Source organism: Artibeus jamaicensis, unplaced genomic scaffold, assembly GCF_021234435.1.
Source record: "Artibeus jamaicensis isolate MK-2021 breed Jamaican fruit bat unplaced genomic scaffold, CSHL_Jam_final contig_391, whole genome shotgun sequence".
Lineage (NCBI taxonomy): Eukaryota > Metazoa > Chordata > Mammalia > Chiroptera > Phyllostomidae > Artibeus > Artibeus jamaicensis.
The window spans coordinates 12,467,664-12,491,606 of NW_026521814.1; the positions used below are offsets into that span (position 1 = coordinate 12,467,664).

Below are 23,943 nucleotides of genomic sequence, written 5' to 3' on the forward strand. Positions count from 1 at the left end.
ACCTCTAATTTTGTTAGTTTGCATTTCCCAGCATATCTTTTTATTTTCAACCTTTTTGTTTTATATGTATCACTTGTACAGAGAATATAGGTAATCGTTGATTGCTTTGTCATCCAAATGTTTGTCTTCTATTATTGTTTCCTTTAATTTCATGATTTCCACTATATTATTTTTTCTTTCTCCTCCCTAAAAGCCTTAAAGTCTCAACAAGCCTATTTAAGTCTGTTTCTTCATCATGTGACTCAGCACGTGAACCCAGGCCTTTTCAGCCTTACTGCTCTCCCATCTGTAAGATGTTAACCTCATCCGCATGAGCCCAGGGCTCACCTCCACGTGGCTCACCTCCACGCGGATGCTGCAGCCCAGGCGAGGAGAGTGGAGCGATGACCCGGGAATTGCAGGTTCGGTTTCCATCCATCCCATGAGCTGGGACTTCACTCCCTGCCCGCCCAGGGATGAGAGATGCTAGGAAAGCAGTTACGCCCACCTGGTTATTGAGCTTCTGGCTCTCAGATGCATTCCCACCCTTCGAACTCTGGTTTCTGATGCCAGGACTGAGGCTCTGCAAACTACATTTCTCCCGTCAGCTGCCTTTGGGGTAAGTTCCACCAAGAAGAGGCAGTGTGTGGAGGGACACTGGAAAGGAAAAAGGTGTCCCTCCAGCTTCTCTGGCTGTACCCTTCATACCATCCCCAAGAATGGTCCTGCACCCCAGTTGTGTCAGTCCCGGTCCCCAGCTTCTCTGGGCACTCCCAGAACCAACCACAGCACCCTCTCCTCGGAGACCTGAGAGCTCTCCTCCAGGCCTTTAGGTTGAAAACCCTCAGTCTCTTCTCTGTTCCCACTGCCCTGAGAGTTGCGGCCGCCTCCTAAAGTGGTACCTCTGCCTTACCTCAGTGTTCCTGCTCGGGCCTTTCGGTTTTCCTACATCTATTCAACTCAGCTCCTATGTCAAATTCTCTCGCTTAAATTCCAAGTAGAGTTCTGGTTTTCCAGGATGAACTCTGCCTGACTGATACATGAGTCTGGAGCTGGTTGGTTAAGTGCCACTAAAAATTCTATTATTTAAGAAAGTGTGATGGATACTGGGGACAACTATCAGTTCTCAGAACAAAATAAGAACCTTAGTATAATTTCATTCTTCCCTTATACCTCACCATACCTTTCAAGATTTCTTGAAACTGTCCTGTGCTTTTGTTCTAGTTTATTAATTTTTGCACTTCACGCCTATAGTTTTCAGGCTTCCTTAAATAGTTCCACTTAAAATCACAATATAGTATGAATAATCATTTGTACTTAATTATACATTTTGCCATTTTTTTTCACAACTCTTTCTGGTATATGAGATTTTCCTGTTTTATAAGTTATTTATTGTGAATCTTTTCTCTTTCCTGGGTAATGTTTTATAAGCAGCATGTGTGTGTGGTGGAGGGAGAAGTGGACGTAATGGGTTGGCCAAAAAGTCCATTATGTTTTTTCTGTATAATGGCTCTAGTAGTGCTTTGTTGTCTTTAACTCCATTCAAATAATTTTTTAAAATTTATTTATCTTTAGAGAGGAAGGGAAGGAGAGAGGAGAGAAATATCAATGTATGGTTGCCTCTCATGTGTCCCCTGCTAGGAACTGGCCTGCAACCCAGGCATGTGCCCTGACTGAGAATCGAACTGCGATCGTGTGGTTCGCAGGCCCGTGCTCAATCCACTGAGCTACACCAGCCAGGAATTCAAAATATTTTTAAATTACATTTTATTGATCATGCTGTTACAGTTGTCCCAACTTTCCCCCTTTACCACCCCCCCTTCACCCAGCAAGCACTCTGCACTCCCTCAGGCAATCCCCACACCTCTGTTCATGTCCATGGGTCATGTGTGTAAGTCCTTTGGCTTCTCCATTCGGTATATGGTACTTTGCAGCCCCACGGCTATTCTGTAACTACCTATTTGTACTTCTTAATCCCTTCACCTATTCTCCCACACCCCCCTCCCATCTGGCAACCATCAAAACACTCTCTGTATTCATGACTCTCTGTTCTTGTTTGCTTTGTTTTTTTAGATTCAATTGTCAATAGATATGTATTTCTTGTCGTTTTATTGTTGATTTTCGTCTTCTTTATAGTTTTGATCTTTTTCTTAAATAAGTCCCTATAACATTTCATAGAATACTGGTTTGGTGATGATGAACTAGTTTAGTTTTTTTTCTTGTTCAAGAAGCTCTTTATCTGCCCTTCGATTCTAAATGATAGCTTTGCTAGGTAGAGCCATCTTGGCTGTAGGTCCCTGCTTTTCCATTCAAAACACTTTTATTAGATTCTATTGTGACACCTGTCATATCAGCATGCGTTTTCTAAAACACTTATTAAAATTGGTGAATTTCTGTGCAGCCATTTTAATATTAAAGATGGAGAAAATATATAATATTTTGGTGTATTATGCTTTATTATTTCAAGAAAGGTAAAAACACACCTGAAATGGGAAAAACAACACATCTGTGCAAATGTATGGAGGTGCTATGACTGACTAAACGTGTCAAAGGTGGTTTGGGAAGTTTCTTTGTACTACTGACATTTTGGCCAAACAATTCTTTGCTCTGGGGCTAATACAATTTTAAAAAAAGTAATGATTATAAGGGTGCTCAACAGAATAAAAAGGACATAGCAATCGCAAGAAAGGAATAGTTAGAAATGAAGATACTTGCCCTGGCTGGTGTGGCTCAGTGGATTGGGTGCTGGCCTGCCAACCAAAGGGTCGCTGGTTTGGTTCTCAGTCAGGGCACATGACTGGGTTGTGGGCCAGGTCCCCAGAAGGGGGTGTGCAAGAGACAACCACACACTGATGTTTCTTTTTCTTTCTCCCTTCCTTCCCCCTCTCTAAAAATAAATTTAAATATTTAAAAATTACATGAAAAATTATTGAAGTATAATTGACATATATTAGTTTCATGTGTACAACATAGGGATTCAACATTTACACACCAGTTACACTGTGGTCACCACAAGTCTCTAAACTATCTGTCAACATAAAAAGTTATTATATTCCCTGTTCTATATTATATCCTTGAGTTATTTTATAACTGGGAGTTTTTACCCCTTGTTCCCATTCACCTTTCATCTGCCTCCCTTCCCCTCTCCCAGCCATCACTAGTCTGTTCTGTGTCTGAGTCTTTGTTTGTTCCTTTGCTTTGTTTGCTTTTAGGTTCCAGATAGAAATCATACAGTATTTCTCTTATTTCAGTTAACATAACACCCTCTACCCTCCATCTTTGCTGTTGCAAATAGTAAGATTTCATTCTTTTTATTGTTCGGTAATATTCCATTATGTATATATACACTTCTTTACCCATTCACCTAAATATGAATACCTAGGTTGCTACAGTATCTTGGCTATTGTAAATATTGCTGCAATGAACATAGGGCAACATAGCCTTTCAGAATTCATATTTTGTTTTCCTTGGATAAATTCCCAGAAGTGGAATTGCTAGGTTATATGGTACTTCCATTTTTTAATTATTTGAGGAAACTCCACGGACTGTTTTCCATAATGGCTGCACCAATTTACAATGCCACCAACAGTATTAATGTATAAAGCAAAAGGGTTTATTTTTGAAGAATGGTATCGACAAATATTCTCTGTTCCTCATAGACCCCACATAATGCCTTTGTTCTCAGTTGTAAGAAACTCAAACACCTCTATCATCTTAAATCCTGCTAAATAAACATTAAACAACATTTGCCTAGTTTTTTGGTCAGGCTATGAAAAACAACTATTTCCTTAATTTACATCCCTTAAAATTATTAAAGCAAAGATACTTTTAAAAGGTGCTCTTTTGGGTGAACACTCTTGTCTTTCACAGAAAGCCAAACCTACTGTAAAATTAGTTATATAAAGTAAAGCAATCCTTATTTGACATAATTGATATATTCAAAAATAAGATTTAGAATCGGGAAGTTTCCCACGGTAACTGTTCTGTTCAAAAAATTCTAGTTGAAGAAATATCTTAAATGTAAAATCTAATGCAAAATAAAGATGCAAGGGAAGGCGTTGTGGTCAGGATACGGGTGTACTACTAATGGCATCTGAAAGCCACTGGAAAACTTTGCAGGTGCCTTTGAGGAACTCACTACTGAGTAACAGAACTCTTCTAGTTTGACTGTTGTGACATGTGACAGATCTGATAATGTCTTATAGTTTAACGTTTGAGCTGGTGCTGTGGACTGCTGAAATAGAATAAACTACACGGATTTCCCCCTTTATTGTAGGTTCCAATGTCACATGGCCTTTGTTACTTCAGAACTAATAAGCCCTTTCACTTTAAAGACATTACCACTGATCACACTTTCTCTATGCAAAATATGTAATTGGCAACTCACCACTTAGTTTTTCAGGAAGGTCTTTATCTTATATTGTGAGGGTTCTCTTAAACAGGACGCTAGCTCTCTAGGATCTTAGTACTTGCTTCAGCATCGAACACCCAAGTCTTGATCTTGACCCAGGATAGTCTGGAAGGACCTGCACTTGTTTTTTAAACCATGTGAGAGAATTACAGAAAAGTTATTTGTATTTATTAAAAAATTTTAAAAACTATTTCTCATAACTACATCAGACAAAAACAAAACGATCTAATTCTGCTTCAAAACTATTATCCTGTTGTCAAGATAATCACAAAGCGTCAGATTAATTTTTTCTTCCAAATATCTCTATTTTAGAACTAATTGCTTTTATAGCTCAGTGTTCTTGAGGTACATAAATATGCATGTGCATATTTACTTAAGATGAAGGCCTAGGAATAAATGATTATTGTCATAACACTCTCACAAATACTTAGTGTCAAGCATCAAATTCTGCAGTCTCACAGATGCAGAATTATCGGAACTACATTTAACACTAAGGACAAGCCAGAGACGAGATTCTATTTCCTGTCCTTTATGATAAAGGACACATGACTTTGTGCTTTTAATATATCTAACTTTTTTAGAGAAATACATCATTTATGATGAAATCTGTTACCTAGTGGCACATAATCTAGATTAAGCATCTTAGTATACTTTAAAATAAAAAAGCCATGTGATTCTCTGTATCTCTTCAGACTGATTCAACCCAAAGACTGAAACACCACTCTACATACCCTCCAGCAAAATCACCGTCTTCTTCTTCACTTAGCACTTACCACTTCTAATACACAATGTACATACTGTGTTAACTGTGTTTCCCAACACACCTCCCACCCCCGGCCATGCAGACCAAAGCTTCACATAGGAATATTGTGTCCTGGCAATTGGTGCCATTGGTAATTGTGTCCTACCAGGTGCCTGGAACAATGACTGACACCTGGTAGTACTTACTTAGTGAATACAACAATGGGTAGGAGATACAGTTGGAGATGTTAAGGGGATGGGGATGGGGATGGGGGAGTATCATTTAGGCCTTATAGGCCACCATAAGGAATCCAGCTCTGAGTGCAATGAGGAGCCACTCCAGGACTTGGGAGCTGAACCCACCGTATGTTCATAAAGCTTCTCTCTAATGTAGTCGTGGGGCTGTATGAGGTGGACATAGCAATAATGTGGGTCAGAAATGATGGCACACATCAGGGTGTCAGCAGTGTAAATGCTGAGATGTGGTTGAATTTTGGTTTATTTTGAAGGTAAAGCAAACAGGGTGTTTCCTGATGGGTGAGTATGGGCTTTGGGAGAGCAATTGAGAATGACAAGCTTGTTCTCACATAACCAACTGGAAGCATGGGGTTGCCATCAGCTGACTTATGAAAGACTGTGGGAGGATTACATTCGAGGGTAGGGCTGGGAAAGATTGAGACTTTAGTGTTGGACACGTTATATTTAAGATGTCTTGTTAGGCAGACACCAAAAGATACCAACGGCTGGCAGGTCTGTGTGTGGCTGAAGTTGAAGAAACATTTTGTGTTGGGAACACCCAAGATCATTACACATGAATGTGGCTTAAAGTGAACGCCAAGAAAGAGGAATAACGCCCAGGTACCCTGCAGTTGAAAGGTCCTAGGAAAGGAATATACTTCATCACAGAAACAGAGTATCAGGTGATGCTATTTTATGAGAGAGGTAAGAACAAGCAAATTATGAACATAATTTAAAGATAGAATTTATTCTCTGATGGTTTACTCATGCAAACTGCACATAAAAGAAAATAGTACAGTTTGTGTAACATTGCAAATGTAAGGACTCAAAATGCTAGGTACGGAAGTAGTGTGACATCCTGAAAGTCAAAATGAAATTTGTGTTTATACAACTAATAATGATTTTTATTTGCTGAGTACAGACTGATTTACAATGAGGGTTTTGCTAACGTTGGTAAGCTCATTAACCATTTACATGACTTCTTACATCTATGTAGCTTTATTTTACAGTTGCAAGAATTCCTGTTATCAAAGAACTTTAACTTGCATAAATAATATAAATGAAAGGAAAATGCACTGAACTGGACTTATGAGAGAAAAATTGAGGAGGCTTTTCCTAACCCATTCAAACTACAATAAAAAATAGCCTTCTTGTAGAATTCATATTTTGTGCCTTTGAGATCAACTCCTTAGCATAACTATGGCAAAATCATGATTAGAAATTGATTAAACATTATAAAATCAGTTAAAAATAAAAAAATTTAAAAGTAGAAGTATCAACCAAAAATGTTCAGTTTTAATAAGCCAAACAATAAAGTTCTTATTATCTTCATAACTTAAAAGTCCTGAAATGTCATTTGTATAGTTTGAATGTTTCCCAGTCTGGAACTTAGGCAGGTGGGATATCTCCTTGAATTATCAAGGATATTCCATATAGGTTTTTAAATGTCAGTCTCATTAAGAGATGGCACTGAGACTTTCGCAAATAGTGTAGTATGGATGCAGAACAAACTACACAACTTATTATAAATGCATTACAGATATTTACATAATGGAATCCTGCTTGAATGCCAGAAGTTGCTACTGGGTAAGACTCATCACTATTTTACAAAGTTTTCTTACACACATCTACTACTTTTAAATTTTTAACAATTTAGTCTATTTTAAAATATTGTACTGTGTTTTGAACGTAACTGCAGAATAAAAATAGATAATGGCACATTAGAAAACTCAGTATCCCACAGATGACTGGATAATGAGAAAGTGTACCTACAATCATCTCATCAGAAACAAACTACATCATGGAATGTTAGTTATCCAAGCCTGCACAGTAATGACATTTTAAATTGCAATCACCTATGGCCAGCATCACACTGAAGGCATCGTTAAACATTCAAGCAAAGATCGCTGGCATAAACTATTGAAACACGCACACACACGCGCGCACACACACACACACACGCTCTCTCTCACTCACTCTTGCTTCCCACATTATAATTACATTGTTCTAAAGATACTGATTTTTTCCCACAAGAAACATTATCAAAATTTGCTACTAAAAGATGACAGTGCTTTCACAAGGATAAGTACAAGTTAGCTTGCAAGTACAAGACAATGGGGGTAAACAGTCTTAAATTTTCTAAGTAGTAATTTTTAGGCTTTTCTGGCAACCATACCATACTTGATTATGCATAAACTTCTCAGTTTGTAACCTGAAATCTGCAAAAGAAACCCCAAAAATCTAGTTCCAAAAAATTATCAGATATCTGATAACCCTGTATTGTACATTACATAATTTCATATTTTATTAGCCTCAAAACATAAGGTTTAAAATACTGAATTTAAGACTTGAAAAATAGTCATTTTTGAAATGATAAGGATTCCAAACTTTATGTCTACTTAAAATCTTTAAAGAGAAAAAATGCACTATTAATGGTCTTGATCTAAGAGTAACAGTGTGCATAAAAGCACTGTATGTCTTCCACAATGTTTTCACTTAACAAGTGTTCTCTAATGTTCTTCCTTTTGCATAATGTGCAAAATAAAAGGCAAAAAGGTTAAAAGCAAATTTCTTTCTCTGGCTAGTGCTTTATGACTTTGTTAACATTACAAAGCCAACAGGGATTTAAGCAGAACTTTGGTATAAATGATATAACAATATTACCATCACAGTTGAGGGTTAAGAGGTGGTCAAAAGAAATGGAAGTGGGAAGAGAAATTCAGTAACACCCCCATTTTTTAAAACACCACCAAATTAAAAATGAAATAAGCCACGACGAATTATAATACAATTTATACACTGAGCACAGAAAAATTAACAAATCTAACAATATTTATAAAAAAATCAATATCAGTCTTTTTCCAGAGACTAAAAACTTTTGTTCAGGCTGATCATCAACTGCTGCTACACCAACTTTAGAGCCAGATTTAATTTCAAGTAAAAAAAAATTTACAACCACAGATTTCGTGTAAATGGAAACTGGTCTTTCCTTGATTTCCCTTTGAAGTCACTAGGAAGTATCTAAAGCTGCTGCACTGCAGGTTTCTGATCAACTTCCTGAGGGCTGTGCCTGGGAGGAAGGAGCCATAACAATCTGTGAAAGGGCAGGCTCTGCGCTCTGGTCCGCCATCTGGGTGAGGACTGACGTGGCCACAGCTTCTGCCTTGGAGGTGGAGCTGACTCCGTTGGATGTGCTGACGGAACTATGCTGTATAGCTTCAGTATGTGGACTACTTGGCACAGACAAGTCTTCTGAACTATCATCCTTATCCGCAGCTGAGTAGAAAAAAGAAAGATGACTCAGTTTCTTAAAACAGTTTCTTAAAGATGACTCATACTTAAGGTATGAGTAGGCTGAGTCAATAAACAGAGTAAAAAGTTACAAAGTATTTTACAAAATCGGTATTTAGATAAGTCAGTATGATGGGAACTGAGTAACTGAGAGGCGGCTGCAAGTCATGAAGTGGGCGACTCAACAGGATGAACGGAGGCACGACCATGCATGTGAAAACATCTGGGTGCCTGCCCGGTGCCTCAGCAATAAAGCTGCTAAACAGCGAGTGTTAAACAGGCTGTGGTAGGGATTTGGGAGACAGACTCCTACAGCATAAGCAAACACTTAATCCAACAACACATCTAACAAAACCCATCTGTTTGGCTACATCCCATTCTTATTAACAGATAAAAAATGTATTTCCACATGCATGAACAAAATGAATTCTTCCATACAAATTATATCTTCAAATTATTCCCTCTGCAGTTTCTAGAACTATATATATTCTGGTTGACTTTCCATCTACTGCAGCAATAGATGACTATAACACCTGATTCTAATGATGCACACACATGACAGTAAGTGGTATTTAGATTCCAAATGCCACCAGCTGTTATAGTTGCATGCATTAATTGAGATTCAAATAAAAATCTATTAAAAACTCTAGATACTACAATTGAAAAAAAATCCAGGAAAGGGCACTCTAAATATTTATGAAAATAAATCTACTAATTTGTAGGCATGAATGACAAATCTCCCATATCTTATTTTGAGAATAGAATCCAATAAATTCATTTACTGAAAATTCTGACACACATAATGCAATTACAGAGCATGTAAGTTATGAGGCACAATGATAATACAGACACCTGTGAACCCAGCCCCCAACCTCTGAGAACACTGCCAGTAATCCCAAAGTTTCCAAAATTGCCACGCTATTTCTTTAACCACTTCCTTGTTTTTTTCTGTGAAGTTTTAGCAAATAGGTATGTATCCCTAACAACACTGTTTAACTTGTTTATTTTTGAAAACTCTAAAAACAGTATCATACTGGATATATTCTTTTGCACCTTGTTCTATTCACTTGGCATTGAAATAATTTTTATTTTGCAGGCTTTCCATCAAATCTGGGAAATGTACACTAGCCTTCTTACTAACGGCCAAGTCCTTCTCCTGAGTGTCCATTATTAAAAGACTACGAACCCTATGAAGCAGGACTTAACCCACGATTCATAATATAGAAAATGGAGGGTGAGGAACCTTGCAAAGCACTTTTGTTCAAATAAAATTCCTTATTTGGAGGGTTTTATAGATATAGTAGTTCTTATAGAATTTTGACACTTTCCCCAATTCATGCATTTTTGAAAAGCAGTTTTAAAAATGTATGTGAGATAAAGCCCTGGCTGGTGTAGCTCAGTGGATTGAGCACGGGCCTGTGAACCAGACAATCGCGGTTCAATTCCCAGTCAGGGCACATTCCTGGGTTGCAGACCGGTTCCCTGCAGGCCAGTTCCCAGCAGGGGATGCACGAAAGGCAACCATACATTGATGTTTCTCTCCCTCTCTCCTTCCCTTTCCCTCTAAAGATAAATAAATAAAATTAAAAAAAAATGTATGTGAGATAGAATCCTATCTTCTCCATAATCTGCTACGAATGCAAAACAATACCCGCCCTTACATAAAAATTTGACCTTAGGATATAATTTTTAAAAATCGCAACCAGTAGTTCTTTTAACAAACGTTACAAAACACAATTTAGTGCATAGCCAACATAATAGTTATGTGTCCAGAGAAAAACACTACAGACTAGTAAAAAGCACTCTTTTTTATTTTATCACTATTCTTCAATAGGACAAAAGCTGACCTTTCTGTCAAGGTTAAATTCTAGGGATGCACCACCTTTTAAAAATGAAGAGGCTGATCTGATGAGTGTAACAAGGAAATGTAAACGTACAGTGAAGGCAATGACTCAAAATTAAACAGTAAATTCTGAAGGACAGTGATTATCTTGTCTTTCAGAATTAGGTCAAGCAAATCTTCAGGCTGTATGTACCAAGAACAGGTACTCAATTGTAAGTTCTGTAATTCCAGATTTCATACATAAAATAACTGTAATGTGATACATCAGTATATACCACTACTTCCAGAGGTGAGAAGAGAAAACCAGTACAATCACAGTCACCAGAAAGACAGACGAGACCTTATAGCACTCCTAGAACCATTTTCAGCCTACAGAAGCTAAAGAAACCAGCTGTTTGATTATTCACTCTCTGAAGTTCTTCTCTATATCTGTTCACATATATTTTCAGTACTGAAGATACAGGGTGGGGCAAAAGTAGGTTTATAGTTGTTCATATGGAGAATATAATAATTAATAAGTAATAAATAACACAATAAGCTTGGTGTTCTGTGAACCCACACCTATAAACTTACTTTCCCCCCACCTGGATAAGCTCTCAATTATGTCTCAAAATAATCGCTCCCATTTCTGACTATGGAAACAACTATAATACAATTTTAATTATGTTCAGCCCTCTAGAAAATATGAATTAGTGGCAATAAAATCAGCCTTGAGCTTTCTTCTTCATGAAAGCGAACCACTCAGAATGTATCGTATCTTTACCCACGGTTGATACTGACTGTCAGTATTCCCACGCTGAGTCTCCTAGGATACACGACTCTCAGTGATGACCCTGTGACAGTGTGACTTCGACTGTCACCTTTACCCACAAAATTTTGTGATATTCCTAAGCTTCTATTGAACCTTAGTTTTCTCTATTAAATGTTTTGAAAGAATCAACTAGCACTGAAGCTCACCATTAGCAATTGCTGTGTGCAACGTGATGAATAGTATTAGGTATTTGTAAATTTCGCCATATTTTCTAAAAGATTGAAATATTCACTCAGTCAATCTCTAAGTTAATTTAAGTATCAAACGACAAAGAAATTAGATTTTTTTCCAAAGACTATACATTCAAAAATAGAAATTACTTTAAAATTTCTACAAAATCCTATGATCTCCCAGGAGCAGAAGAGAACTAGTTTTGTGCCAGAACCATATTCCAGGTAATCTGATTATCTAGACCACCAGACAGGAAACAAGGTAGGGAGTTTCCAAAGTGAAAAATGTCTTGCATTCTCACAACCTACTGGAATACACAGGGCCCAGCACAAATAATGTTCCTTTATTACAAAATCGTAAGTATGTAATTCTGTAACATATCACTATCCCACTCAAGCACACTGTGTAACATTTTAGGTGAAATATTCTAATTAAAACTATAAATTATTACACCCATATTATTACCCAACCAACCACACTCAAGCAGGTGTTACTTCTGCCAGACCCTGTACATTCACTAAAACTTATTAATCTAGGTTTTTAGTTAGTTTGTTTAAAGGTATAGGACATAAATCATGCATCTATACACTTAAAAGTCCTTTATAAATTATTTCTTAAAGTTAAAAATTGGCATACATTTGTTGAACATAATACTGCCTAGAGAATAGAGAGAATACTGTTGGGATTATCCAACAAATTACCTAAGATTAAAAAACTGCAGATGATTTTGAATTGCATGCAATATGAGTTAATTTTCTAATTTTATAGAATCAATTATACATTACATTTTGAACTATCAAAATTCAAGAGAACTCTCTTGTGAAGAAAATCATGTATGCATAATGCTGAACTCAGTAGCTTCTGTAGGAAATTATGTTGTTAAGTCAGATGGGAGCCATAATGGCCTCATCCCTGCAGCAATCATTGTTAACACAGATTCCAAACGCATTTCTAGATGGGTCCCATTTACTCCACAATGTGTTTCACCCTGTCAAAATGATTAGATATCAAAAGACTGAGATTTATTTGCTCAAAAGTGACAAAAATCAATGTTCTAAATATATATGGCAATAGAGAGTTACTAAATCTACTGAAACTTTTAAATTAAAAAATATTGCCCATTGTGATGAAACTGCTTACAATGACTACAAGTAAAGATGGTGGCCATTAAGTTTTATCGTGAGCACCTGAGGAACTGCTTGCATCCAATACAAAATGTTTCTTTCTCTTTGAATTACTGACACTGGCAAATTAAAATGAAGTGGATACATATGGTTGAAACAATCTTCACATTTACAAATGCCCTGAAATACCACTAAATCATAAAAACGAAAGCTGTGGGTTATATATTATGCATGTTGCCTAATTCCCAGCTCTGTTATCTGTTACAAATTTGTGTACAATGGACAAAATTGGCCATTTACTCAAGAGTAACAGCTGGTTTCAACATTGTGCATACTATCAAAAAGAAGGACATTAGGAAGGAAAAACCACAATTAACCTCTGAATTGCTGAAAAAAGAATCTCATTTTTAGAGAAACCATTTAAGAGGAAACTGATAAGCAGATAATTTAAATACTGTTCTACTTTAGCATTTTTATAACTAGTAAGATTCAATATAAAGGTTCACAACAAAAAAAAATCGCACAATGCTGATATCTAAGAACAATAGGATCTGCTACTAGAAACAAAAACTATATATTAAGTGAAAACAGTTGATTTAAAATGATCATTACTGCACAAAGGCTGGAAATGTTTCACCCTGTCAATCTAAGACAAAGCGTTCCAAGGAAGATAAAATAATCATCAGTACTTATGGTACATTTTAAATTATTAACTAACCCATTTTGTTGATCTATAGCAATCCCTAGGAAAGAAATTAGAAATAGGAAAACTAAAAAACTCTACATTTTAAGAATACCCTGATTCCATAAGCTCATGGAACTGATATTTAATATTCAATATGAGGATTTCAGTCTTTTTAATGGTAGCTTGGTTCACTGGGGCAGCATTTCACTGATGTAGCCTGAGGCTCCAGGTAGCGGCCCATTACTCACTATGATAGCCGGATTTCTTCTGCATGGCGGTGACGGGGCAATCTTTATGAGCCAGGAGAAGCTGTTTCAGCTGTGCCACTTCATTTCTCAGCAGGGTGACTTCACTCTGGAGAAGAAACGAGTTATGTACCTTACCAACATCAGAGTAAACATTTCTTACTGTTTAAAAGAAGTGAAGATTGGACAGTGACCCTGGGTATCTTCAACAGAGTATCAAGGAATAAACAAAATACGCTGCTTAAATGTTTAATCAGTACACACCAGTTTTTATATCTTAGCGTTTGAATAAAAACTGCCACACTTATAAAAATTTAACACCACAACTGGATAGCATATTTCAAAGTTTTTACATTACCATTTGCCTTGGGACTACTTATATATACTACACATACTGAATATAAGGGTTTTTTATTATATCTATATTAGATGTTTTTGAGGACATAAAAAATTAGAAACATTGAATGAGCCAGGATAAATTTTTAGTCACTCTATTCACTTGAAAATGAAAAATTTATCCTGAACACTTAAGTTTCTAGTTTTCTGTAAACTTGAAAAAGCTCCATATGGGAAACCACATATCAATGAATCATGGATAACTAAAATGCATTGCAAGGCGCTGTGTTGGACATGGAACCAATGGAAGCAGTTGTAATATCTAAATGGCTTAGTGGCCTTTTTTACTCAGGCAATTCGTTCATATCTAAATTCAAGTCTGATAAATCAATGGCAATTTTTCCTATTCCTTATTATGGAATGAACACACCAGCTTTTGTTTTGTATGTATTAATCTGGAAGATTCTCTGCAAAACACAGATGGCAAACGCAAGGCTTGCAGGCTGAATCTGGCCCTCCAGCTTGTTTCTACCCAGGGACAGTGCTGAGCTCTCACTTAACTGTTACGAAGTAGTTACATTTGTACAGTCCTAAAATTACATTTGGCCCTTTGAAGGCAACCGTGAGGCTGATGTGGGCCCTGGTGAAAATGAGTTTGACAGACACCCCTGCTGTAAAAGTTCCAAATTGAGAATCTGGTTAATTTCGTTCAGTCACCCCCAATTAAAGACATACATCAGTGATTACTACCAATACTCAAGAGTTAGAAATAATATGAATTTAATAAATTGGTAACATAAAAATTTTAATTTACAAACACCTCTACTTACTTGGACTTACATTAACCTTACATATGCAGTTTCATCCATGAACCATAAGTTAAATAAATACAACAAATGAGTGCATATAAAAGCCCAGGCACTGTTTTCCACCCCTTAGTCTCTTAATGTAAATCAATTTAGCAGATTTGACTCATTATGCCTCCTGATGTGATAAATGACAAATACAAAAATCAAAAGAATAAAAGTTAAGCCACCTAAGGGCAAGTCTATTGGGTCAAATAGTTCCTCATACCCCCAAAATAATGAACTGCAACACTATTTTAAAGCACACATCAAAAATTGATGCTTATAATAACTATGAACCATTAATAAAAAGGTTGTTTAGAATAACGTATTTGAGATAAGAATGGGTTCATAGCAATCAAAGTACTAAAGGGAAAACTTAGTTTTGTTTTAAAACTAAACTTATTTTAGAAATCTCATTTTTATAAAATATTGCAGCATTAGTGTCAATATCGCTAGTTATAGCACTTTATTAGCTATATGTTAGCTATATATATTAGCTATATTAGCTAATCATAGCACTTTATTAGCAACTGGTTTTTGGTTTACCAGTTTGTCACCTATGTCGGACTGGGACTTTCTCTACTGATGAGCAACCATGTTATGAATAATCCAAATATAACTTCCAAGAAAGTTTCTCCCTCTGTCTGCTTTGTCAACTTGATTTTGAGACTCAGGTCTATAAGTTTCTCTCATTAACTTGTGTAATATAAAATAGGGCTGGATAGGTATATCAAGCACATATAATCTTTTATAATCTGGTGCATGTGGCCACCTTTCCACATTAGTTTGAACCTATGAAATACTTAATCATTTTTATCTATAAAAAATAGAAATTTTATATGGTTACCTGAACACATACTGTTGTCTTTACCTACAGTAAAGTGTCTTTCCTTTTTGCCTTGCTAATTATTCCACTCATCTGTACAGTCAACTCAACACACAGTGAGCCTGTGTAGGAAAAGAAGTCAGATGTCCCCTTCCTCGCTCCCACAGCTCTGAGTGTGTGGATTAACACAGCACTTATCACGATGGCCTGTGGTTTTTGGTTTACCAGTTAGTCACCTAGGTCAGACTGGGACTTTCTCCAGGGAAAGATTATCTTTGTTCTTTGCATCCGCAGAGCATCACAGCATAGCCTGGCACAGGTTAAGTACACAGTTACATTACAGAGGACCATGGAAATTCTATGTCCAGGGGTAAAAAAATAACCCAAAATAGGTGAAGTAAAATAAAGGACACGAAAATGTCAAAGTCCCACTCAAATGTGAGCAATTTTGATTTTTTCTAATCAAAGTAAAACATACTTAGTAAGGTAAAGCAGATGCTGAAAAAATTATTCTGGTAAAAAATAAAGTGTACATTATTTTGGCATTGTCTCACCATTGCTTCATTCTATGTTTCATACTAATAAGCAAATACATGTTTATCTACAGCAGATCAGATTGATGAAATCATGTTAGGGCAGCCAACCGATCAATCAACCAAAACTTCTTACTGATATCTGGCCACAGATGATGACCAGGTAATCCACAAATGACCTCTGACTAGTTTACTAGTTTAGCCACTACCCCCAAAATGAAAAAAATGTTAGATGATTTCTTCTTTGGGGAATTTCTCATTGCTAAACATATAATTTTCTCATGTTTAGTCTTCATAAAAATCAATGATCAAGTATTAAGATTCCTACTGAATAGTTCCAAAGGTTGTCATGGATACGAAACCTTACACTTGAGAACAAAATAGTTTTTTTGTCTACAATAGAAATAGAGATAACTGTTCAATTTTGAAAATATTTTTCAAAACAAGACAGGTATGACCCTTCCCTCTTCTCATACTATAATTATTTCTTTCATGTTTGTCTCCTCTGGTAGACCACAAATTTTGCAAGTGCAAGGGCAATGTCTTTTTCACTATTATGTTCCCTGTGTCTAATACTAATAACATGTCCTGCGCACAACAGATGCTTGATGACAGGATGAATAATAACTAGTATTTGCTTAGCACAGTCACACACATACTTTTCTGAATCTTCTCTTGTTATTCTATGACTTTGATAGACAGGAGAGTAAAAGTTCAGAAAGATTTTTAGTGAAGGCAAGTAAAAAGGAGGACTAGGTCTCCAAATCAATAAAATGCACGAGGTACAGGTGGCATCACTAGTAGCTGCTCGTCCCCCCGCATATATACTTAAAAATTCCAGGGAGGGGGTAAGGAAGACAGTAATGTAATAGAATACTATCTTTACCCCCGCCCCAGAAATTAAAACAGGCATTATACAGCATCTTCCTTTCTATTTCAGGCAATAAATGCTAAAGATTTGGTCCTGTTCCTATAGTCGATGGACCAATAAACAAAACCATTTCCATATCATTAACCTATGAATAAAACTTTTCACATATCCAGCTACCAAAGAATGATTCTATAAACTTCTTGAACTTCTATTTCGCATACATTTTGTAATACTTAAGTTTTAAAGCCCAAATCCACAACCAAATCCCCAAATTTTATCCACAAAGTAATGGTTAAGGAGTTACGCTTGGTAAAGAGTCAGCTTTTTGTCCATAAAGGAAACATGCTGATGCTGGAAACTGAAAACTAATCCCCCAAATGTGTATAACTCAAAGACAAAGCCATAAAAAGGTTAGAATCATTTCAAATAAAAGACAACAAAAATCATATATTACCATAAAAATGTAATTTATGACTAACAACATCTAATTCTTGGTCAAGATTACCCTCAATATCTCTAATACAATTTGATAAAATTGCCTTTTTAATGGTGATTTTAGAAAGCTAAAATATAATTAAATTTTGTGACTGGGGCAATAAAGTTGAATAATTAATATTTTTTAAAAACCTAATATATATTTGGTAAAAATATGAAGAGTCACACCTCAGCATTCATTAAACTTTTTATTGTATCTGAAAAAGTCTAACCAATATAATATAACAAGAATGGTTTATGCAATATCAATGTAAGCTGGCAGCCAAGGAGAGTAGACTGGAATGCACATGCGTGAACAATGATGACTTCATTGTACTTGTCAGTTGGGGCAGTAGATGCCACTGAGTGAGCATGTGTACTGTGTGGATGTCATATTCGAAATGACTGAGCAAACAAAGCAACGAATCTGCATCAAATTTTGTTACCAGGTAGCGTGATTCCTCCAACTTCATTCTTTTTTCCTCGACATTGCTGTTGCTATTCAAGGTCTTTTATAGTTCCATATAAATTTTTGGAACATTTGTTCCAGTTCTGTGAAATACGCCATTGGTATCTTAAAAGAAATTATGCAGAATGGATAGCTTGCTTTGGGTACTACGGACATTTTAATGATGTTAATTATTCATATGTATGAACATGGTATATGCTTCCACTTATTTGTATATTCAATTTCTTTCTTCAGTGTCTTAAAATTTTCCAAATGCAGGTCTTTTACCTCTTTGGTTCAATTTATTCCTATGTGTTTCATTCTATTTGAAGTAATTGTGAATGGGACTGTTTTCTTAGTTCCCCTTTCTAATAGTAATGCAGTGGTGTTTAGTATATTTACAAAGTAATTTACAAATCTACCTATGAAATATTTCTATCACTCTAAAATAACACCTGTTACCCATTCATCAGTGTCTCCCTTTTCTCCTCTCCCCAGTGGCTGGTGACAACCCATTTGCATTTTGTGTCCATGAATTTATTTGTTCTAGGTATTTCATGTAAGTGCAGTCACAAAATATGTGACTTTGTGTCTAGCTTTTTTCACTGAAGCATGTTTTGAGGTTCGTCCACATTGTAGCATGTGCTTTCAATCCTTGTTATGCCTAAATAATATAGCAATGTATGTATATACAACAATTTATTTATCCATTCATCCACTGATGGACATTTAGACTATTTCCAGCAACCTTCTTTTTGCCCACAACAATAAATTACAGACAATTTCTCAGGTTAATACACATAAATGGACCTTATTCTTTTTCTCTTTTTGAATAAGTATTTTAAAGACAACCCCTGACAACATATAATTTTACCTGTGTTCATATTTTGGTATGCACCTCTAAAACTGAGAATACTTTCTTATCTTTTATGCCATCATCACCAGTTTCTAATAATTAAAAAATACTGATTTTACTGGTTTTGTTTGTAATTTAAGGTATTAAACTCTACAGTTCAATATAACTTTAACTTAGTGATTTCTTTAATTTGACTTCTATTTAAAAGTTTAATGCTTTGCAAATGATGTGTAGCCAACTGTACTTAGATGATAAATCTTCTAAGAAATGTCTTTCTCTAAGAAATGTCTACCCGACTTAGGAAATATAAAAATGTAACACATTTTATAATGATATTTTAACCATAGTTTGTATGAAATTAATAAAAAAGATTACATTTATTTTGAATCCTGAATTTTCCAAGTTTTTTTCAAATAACAAAGTACTACTGCTATTAATAATGTTGACCAGCTCTGCAGTATAACTATGGAAAAAGCACTATCTCACTAAAAGTTGTTAATACTGCAAAAACTTGAGTCGAAGCAGAAAACTGGCCCAACCTAAAGTCCAACAATACCCTGTAAGTGAGACCTTATATTTATATACCATTTATAATTTTCAAGCCTTTTCACTTCTTAAAAAGGCAAGTAAGCCAAATTACATAGGAAAACATTAATTTATCTTACTACAATTAAAAATTTATGTATCTAAAACTACTCAAGTGATTTATGCAACAATCCAGAGGAGATTAGCAATTACCATCTCTATTCTACAGGTAAGACCACTGAGGCTAACAATGTTTAATGTCCTACAACTATATAGCCTTAGTCACTTGGAAGAATAATTTTGTCGTTAGCTATCAGAGATGTAAATTAAAACCACAATGAGATACCACTTTACACTGGTGAGGATGGCTATCATAAACAAAGCAATAAACAACAAATGTTGGAGAGGTTGTAGGGAAAAGTGGTCCTTAGTTCACTGTTGGTGGGACTGCCAACTGGTACAACCATTATGAAAAACAGTATGGAATTTTCTCAGAAAAATAAAAATCGACCTGCCTTTTGACCCAGCAATTCCACTGCTAGAATTATATCCTAAGAATCCTAAAACATCAATTTCAAAGAACCTATGCACCACAATGTTCACAGCAGCACAATTTACAATAGCCAAGAGTTGGAAGCAACCTAGGTGCCCATCGGTAAATGAATGGATCAAAAAACTGTGGCACATATACACAATGGAATTCTATGCAGCAGAGAGAAAGAAGGCGCTCCTATCCTTTGCAACAGCGTGGATGGAACTGGAAAGCATTGTGCTGAGTGAAATAGGCCAGGTGTTGAAAGACAAATACCATATAATCTCACCTTTAACAGGAACCTAAACAACAAAACAAACAAGCAAGCAGAATAATAACAAAGACGCTGAAATAGAGAACAAGGGGACAGTGACCAGAGGGGAGAGGGAAGGGAATTTAAGGGGAAAAAAGGGGAGGGATTTGGAGGAACAAATAGGAAGGACACAGGGACGAGAACTAAGGGGGGTGGAAATGGGAGGGAGGTGGGGAGCGCAGGGCAGGTTGGGCTGGGATGGGAGAAATAGACAAAAAACTGTACTTGAAAAATAACTAAATAAAATTTAAAAAAAAAAAAAAACAGAAAAGAGACCCGGGCTGGTATAGCTCAGTGGATTGAGCGCGGGCCTGCGAACCAGACAATCGCGGTTCGATTCCCAGTCAGGTCACATAACGGGGTTGCAGGCTGGTTCCCTGCAGGCCAGTTCCCAGCAGGGGATGCACGAAAGGCAACCATACATTGATGTTTCTCTCCCTCTCTCCTTCTCTTCCCCTCTAAAGATTTAAAAAAACAAAAAACCTTAAAAAAAACCAGAAAAGAAAAAATATACATACTTAAATCACTTGGTTAATATAAAATGAATATTCTTTGAAAATTTAATGCTTAAAATAGTTTTAAAAGTTAATATTATAAAAGAGAGACCTGGTAAAGGTGTGTCCCCTGCTGGGAACTGGCCTGCAACCCAGGCATGTGCCCTGACTGGGAATCGATTCGAACCTTGGTCCTTTGGTTTGCAGGCCTGTGCTCAATCCACTGAGCTACGCCAGCCAGGGCAGAATATACATTTTATAGTGTATAAATAAATTGGTACCTGTAATCTGTTTCATTGAATTTAAGAGGAAAAATAGTCATATTTTCCCTAAAAAATTAATATATTTTCTAAAAATAATATTGTCTAAGAAATATAAGTATACATTTGAAGTCTCTGTGATGTAAATCATATTTAAATTTTGTCTAAATGGTTAAAATGTTTTGTAAGACAATTTGTTCTATAACTAACATGTCAACATTCAAATCACAACACAGTATTAAAAAATGTCTGTCTGCCTCACATTTGACAAATTTTTAAGTTATAAAATTTATATTACCGGTTAAATGCTATCCCTGATGCTAAAAACTTTTCTTACACATTTTAATAGACGTTTATGTTAGTGACATCTTTAAAGATAGACAGGTTTAAGAAGACAGCAGTTATCATCAATTATATAGAAAGACATGTTTTTAACTGGAAATGAATTAACGCTGAAGACTGATCAATAACTACAATTCATTACCATAATTTTCTAGTTGATGCTCACTGATTGATAGTTTAGTGGAAAATTTTACTGGAGATCATTCACAACATTTAAGGGGGGGGGGAGAAGGAAGGAAGAAAACAGCCATGACGCTCCCCTACTGGAAATCTTACCAAAGACTGAGTGGGAAGGAGCCTTAAACCTCTATCCCCAGGAGGTTCCTAAGATCTGTAGCTGAGGCACACTGGCAGGGCAGTATAAAATTTCTATTGCCACTGGCCATATTGTACCTGTTCTGTGGATAATAAGAGTCCTTCAGTTTCCAAAGCTGTCAATCTGGCACCTTTCTTGAGCACTATATTCACTTTAAATAAAACAAAACAAAACAAAATTTATAATTCAAAGAAAAGAACTTAAGAACACCATTACTTAAAGCAGCTTTATTGTTGTGATACAAACCAGAAAATGAACATGAGAAGTAAAATACCAGTGACGTTTTTAATTTTAAGACTCTGAACTTTATATCACAACTTTATGAAGTTTATGTACTTTTGTACTACACAACTAAACACATTTAAAATCTTCACTGTATCAGTGTTGAAAGTTTTCTATTACTTCATCTCAGTATCAAAATAGGTTTATAAAATTAGGTTTTATACAGGTTCTCTACACACCCACCATGGTGTCCTAAAATATTTCGATGGCTAACTAGGAAAGGAAGAGCTGTGTTCATGATTGTTAAAACAAATAGGTCAAACAAAGTTTACATTTATGTACCATACCTGCAGTTGTCCGTTTAACGAACTCAAGTCTTCTGCTTTCTTCTCTAAAGACTGAACCCAGACTTTCCTTTTTTGTCGGCATCTTGAAGCTGCTGCTCTATTTCGCTCCAGAAACTTCCTTCTTTTTTCATCAGGATCTTCGTTAGCTGCCCTTCTTCGACGACCACTTGTATTTTGGGTCTGTGGAGTTGTGTGAGCTGGAGAAGCCTACAATAAACAGAAATGGAAGCAGGTGTTTTAGTGAGTGGTGTGTCTGTACAGTGCATTTACCATAAATGGAACTTGCAGGACTAGAAGTTGCTGTGCGGGAGTCAGTGAGTAACTGGTAAGTGAATGTGAAGGCCTAGGACATTATCATACACCACTGTACACTTTATAAACACTATACACTAAATTTATAAAACAGTTTTCTTCAACAATATTGAATTAACCTGTATTGCTGTAACTTTTATTTTATACACTTTGAATTTTTTAAAACTTTTAGATTCTTTTGCAATAATACCTAGCTTAAAACACATTATATATCTGTACAAAAATATTCTTTCTTTTAAAAAAAGATTTTATTTATTCATTTTTAGAGAGAGGGGAAGAGAAGGAGAAAGAGAGGGAGAGAAACATCAGTGTGTGGTTGCCTCTCACACGCCCACACTGGGGACCTGGCACACAACCCAGGCATGTGCCCTGAGTGGAAATCGAACTGGCGACCCTTTGGTTCACGGCCCACACTCAATCAACTGAGGGACACCAGCCAGGGCCCAAAATATTTTCTTTCTTTATATCCTTATTCTATAACTTTTACTCTTGATATTCAAATTTTTATTTTTGACATTTTTTTTTTAAACTAAGACACAAACACATATCAGCATGGGACCAAACGGGGTCAGGGCCATCAACACCACTGCCATCCACCTCCATATCTGGTCCCACTGGAGGGTCTTTAGGGTCTGTCATCTGCTATAACCCAGCTTCTGGAACCCTTTGTAAAGGACCTGCCTGAGGCTCTTCTGGAAGGAGGTGTCATTCTTCTCAGAAACATGTCCATGTGGTTTGGTGTTTTTTGTTTTTCTTCCTCACAGATTTGCTTGTAAACATATACTGTAATCTTACAGAACCACCACCACTTACGCAGTCTGCCACTGACGGAAATGTCATTATGTAGCACGAGATTCTAACTCAGCTTTTCTTCAGTTTTTGAAATATAGGGTCAATCTTTTTCTAAGGGTCACGTTAACTGATGCTCACTTTCCTGGTGGGTAGGATCCCACAGGAGTGCAGATTTTCATTATATTTCATCTCCCCACCTCTCAACAGATTGGCCTGGCTATCCCAGATCAGCCGGAGACGGAAAGCTCCACTGACTAGTGATACCGTCTAGTGTCTAGGACCGACTACACAGCAGGAAATACCTCCACGCCTCTCGCAACTGCCAAAACTGCACCACCGAACACTTGAATATAAAAGACAGGAAATGAAGCCTTGGGCAGAGTGCAAAGGAAACAGCACTTTGTGGCCACAGGCACGTGATCCAAAGAAGCCTGAAATGATCTTTTACCTATAATTAATGATTTAATTCATTAATTACCTATAATTTTAAAAGGGTGTGAACAGATAAAACTTCTATGTCCTAATGTAGGTAACAGGCAAAAATCTTATATACAAGCTCAAGATAACTTCTGTAGGAAAATCACCAGACTAGTTTTCACTCTATGAACTCCAAAAAAAATACAATGTTACGATTTAATTCATTTTCCAAATACCTAGCATTAAAAATCGCTAGGGTTATTCCATTTATAGTATATTTTAACTGTAATGAACACCAAGTATTAGATTGTTTATTTTACATAATAATTCCAAGTTATTCT

General features: G+C 36.2%; 1 protein-coding gene across 3 annotated transcripts in view; it reads right to left on the reverse strand.

The window, feature by feature from the left end:
* Positions 1-5,924: 5,924 nt before the first annotated feature.
* ATF2 (activating transcription factor 2) overlaps positions 5,925-23,943 on the reverse strand; it is an 81,912-nt gene continuing 63,893 nt past the window's right edge. For 2 of the 3 annotated variants that reach the window (XM_037155857.2, XM_037155856.2), the window contains exons 12-14: positions 22,082-22,288; positions 13,542-13,647; positions 5,925-8,644 (exon numbers count right to left, since the gene is read on the reverse strand). In XM_037155857.2, the coding sequence (XP_037011752.1) occupies positions 8,418-8,644; positions 13,542-13,647; positions 22,082-22,288 (540 nt within the window). In that variant the 3' untranslated portion in view covers positions 5,925-8,417. The remainder of the gene's footprint in view (positions 8,645-13,541; positions 13,648-22,081; positions 22,289-23,943) is intronic. The other variant, XM_037155855.2, reaches the window with a different exon arrangement.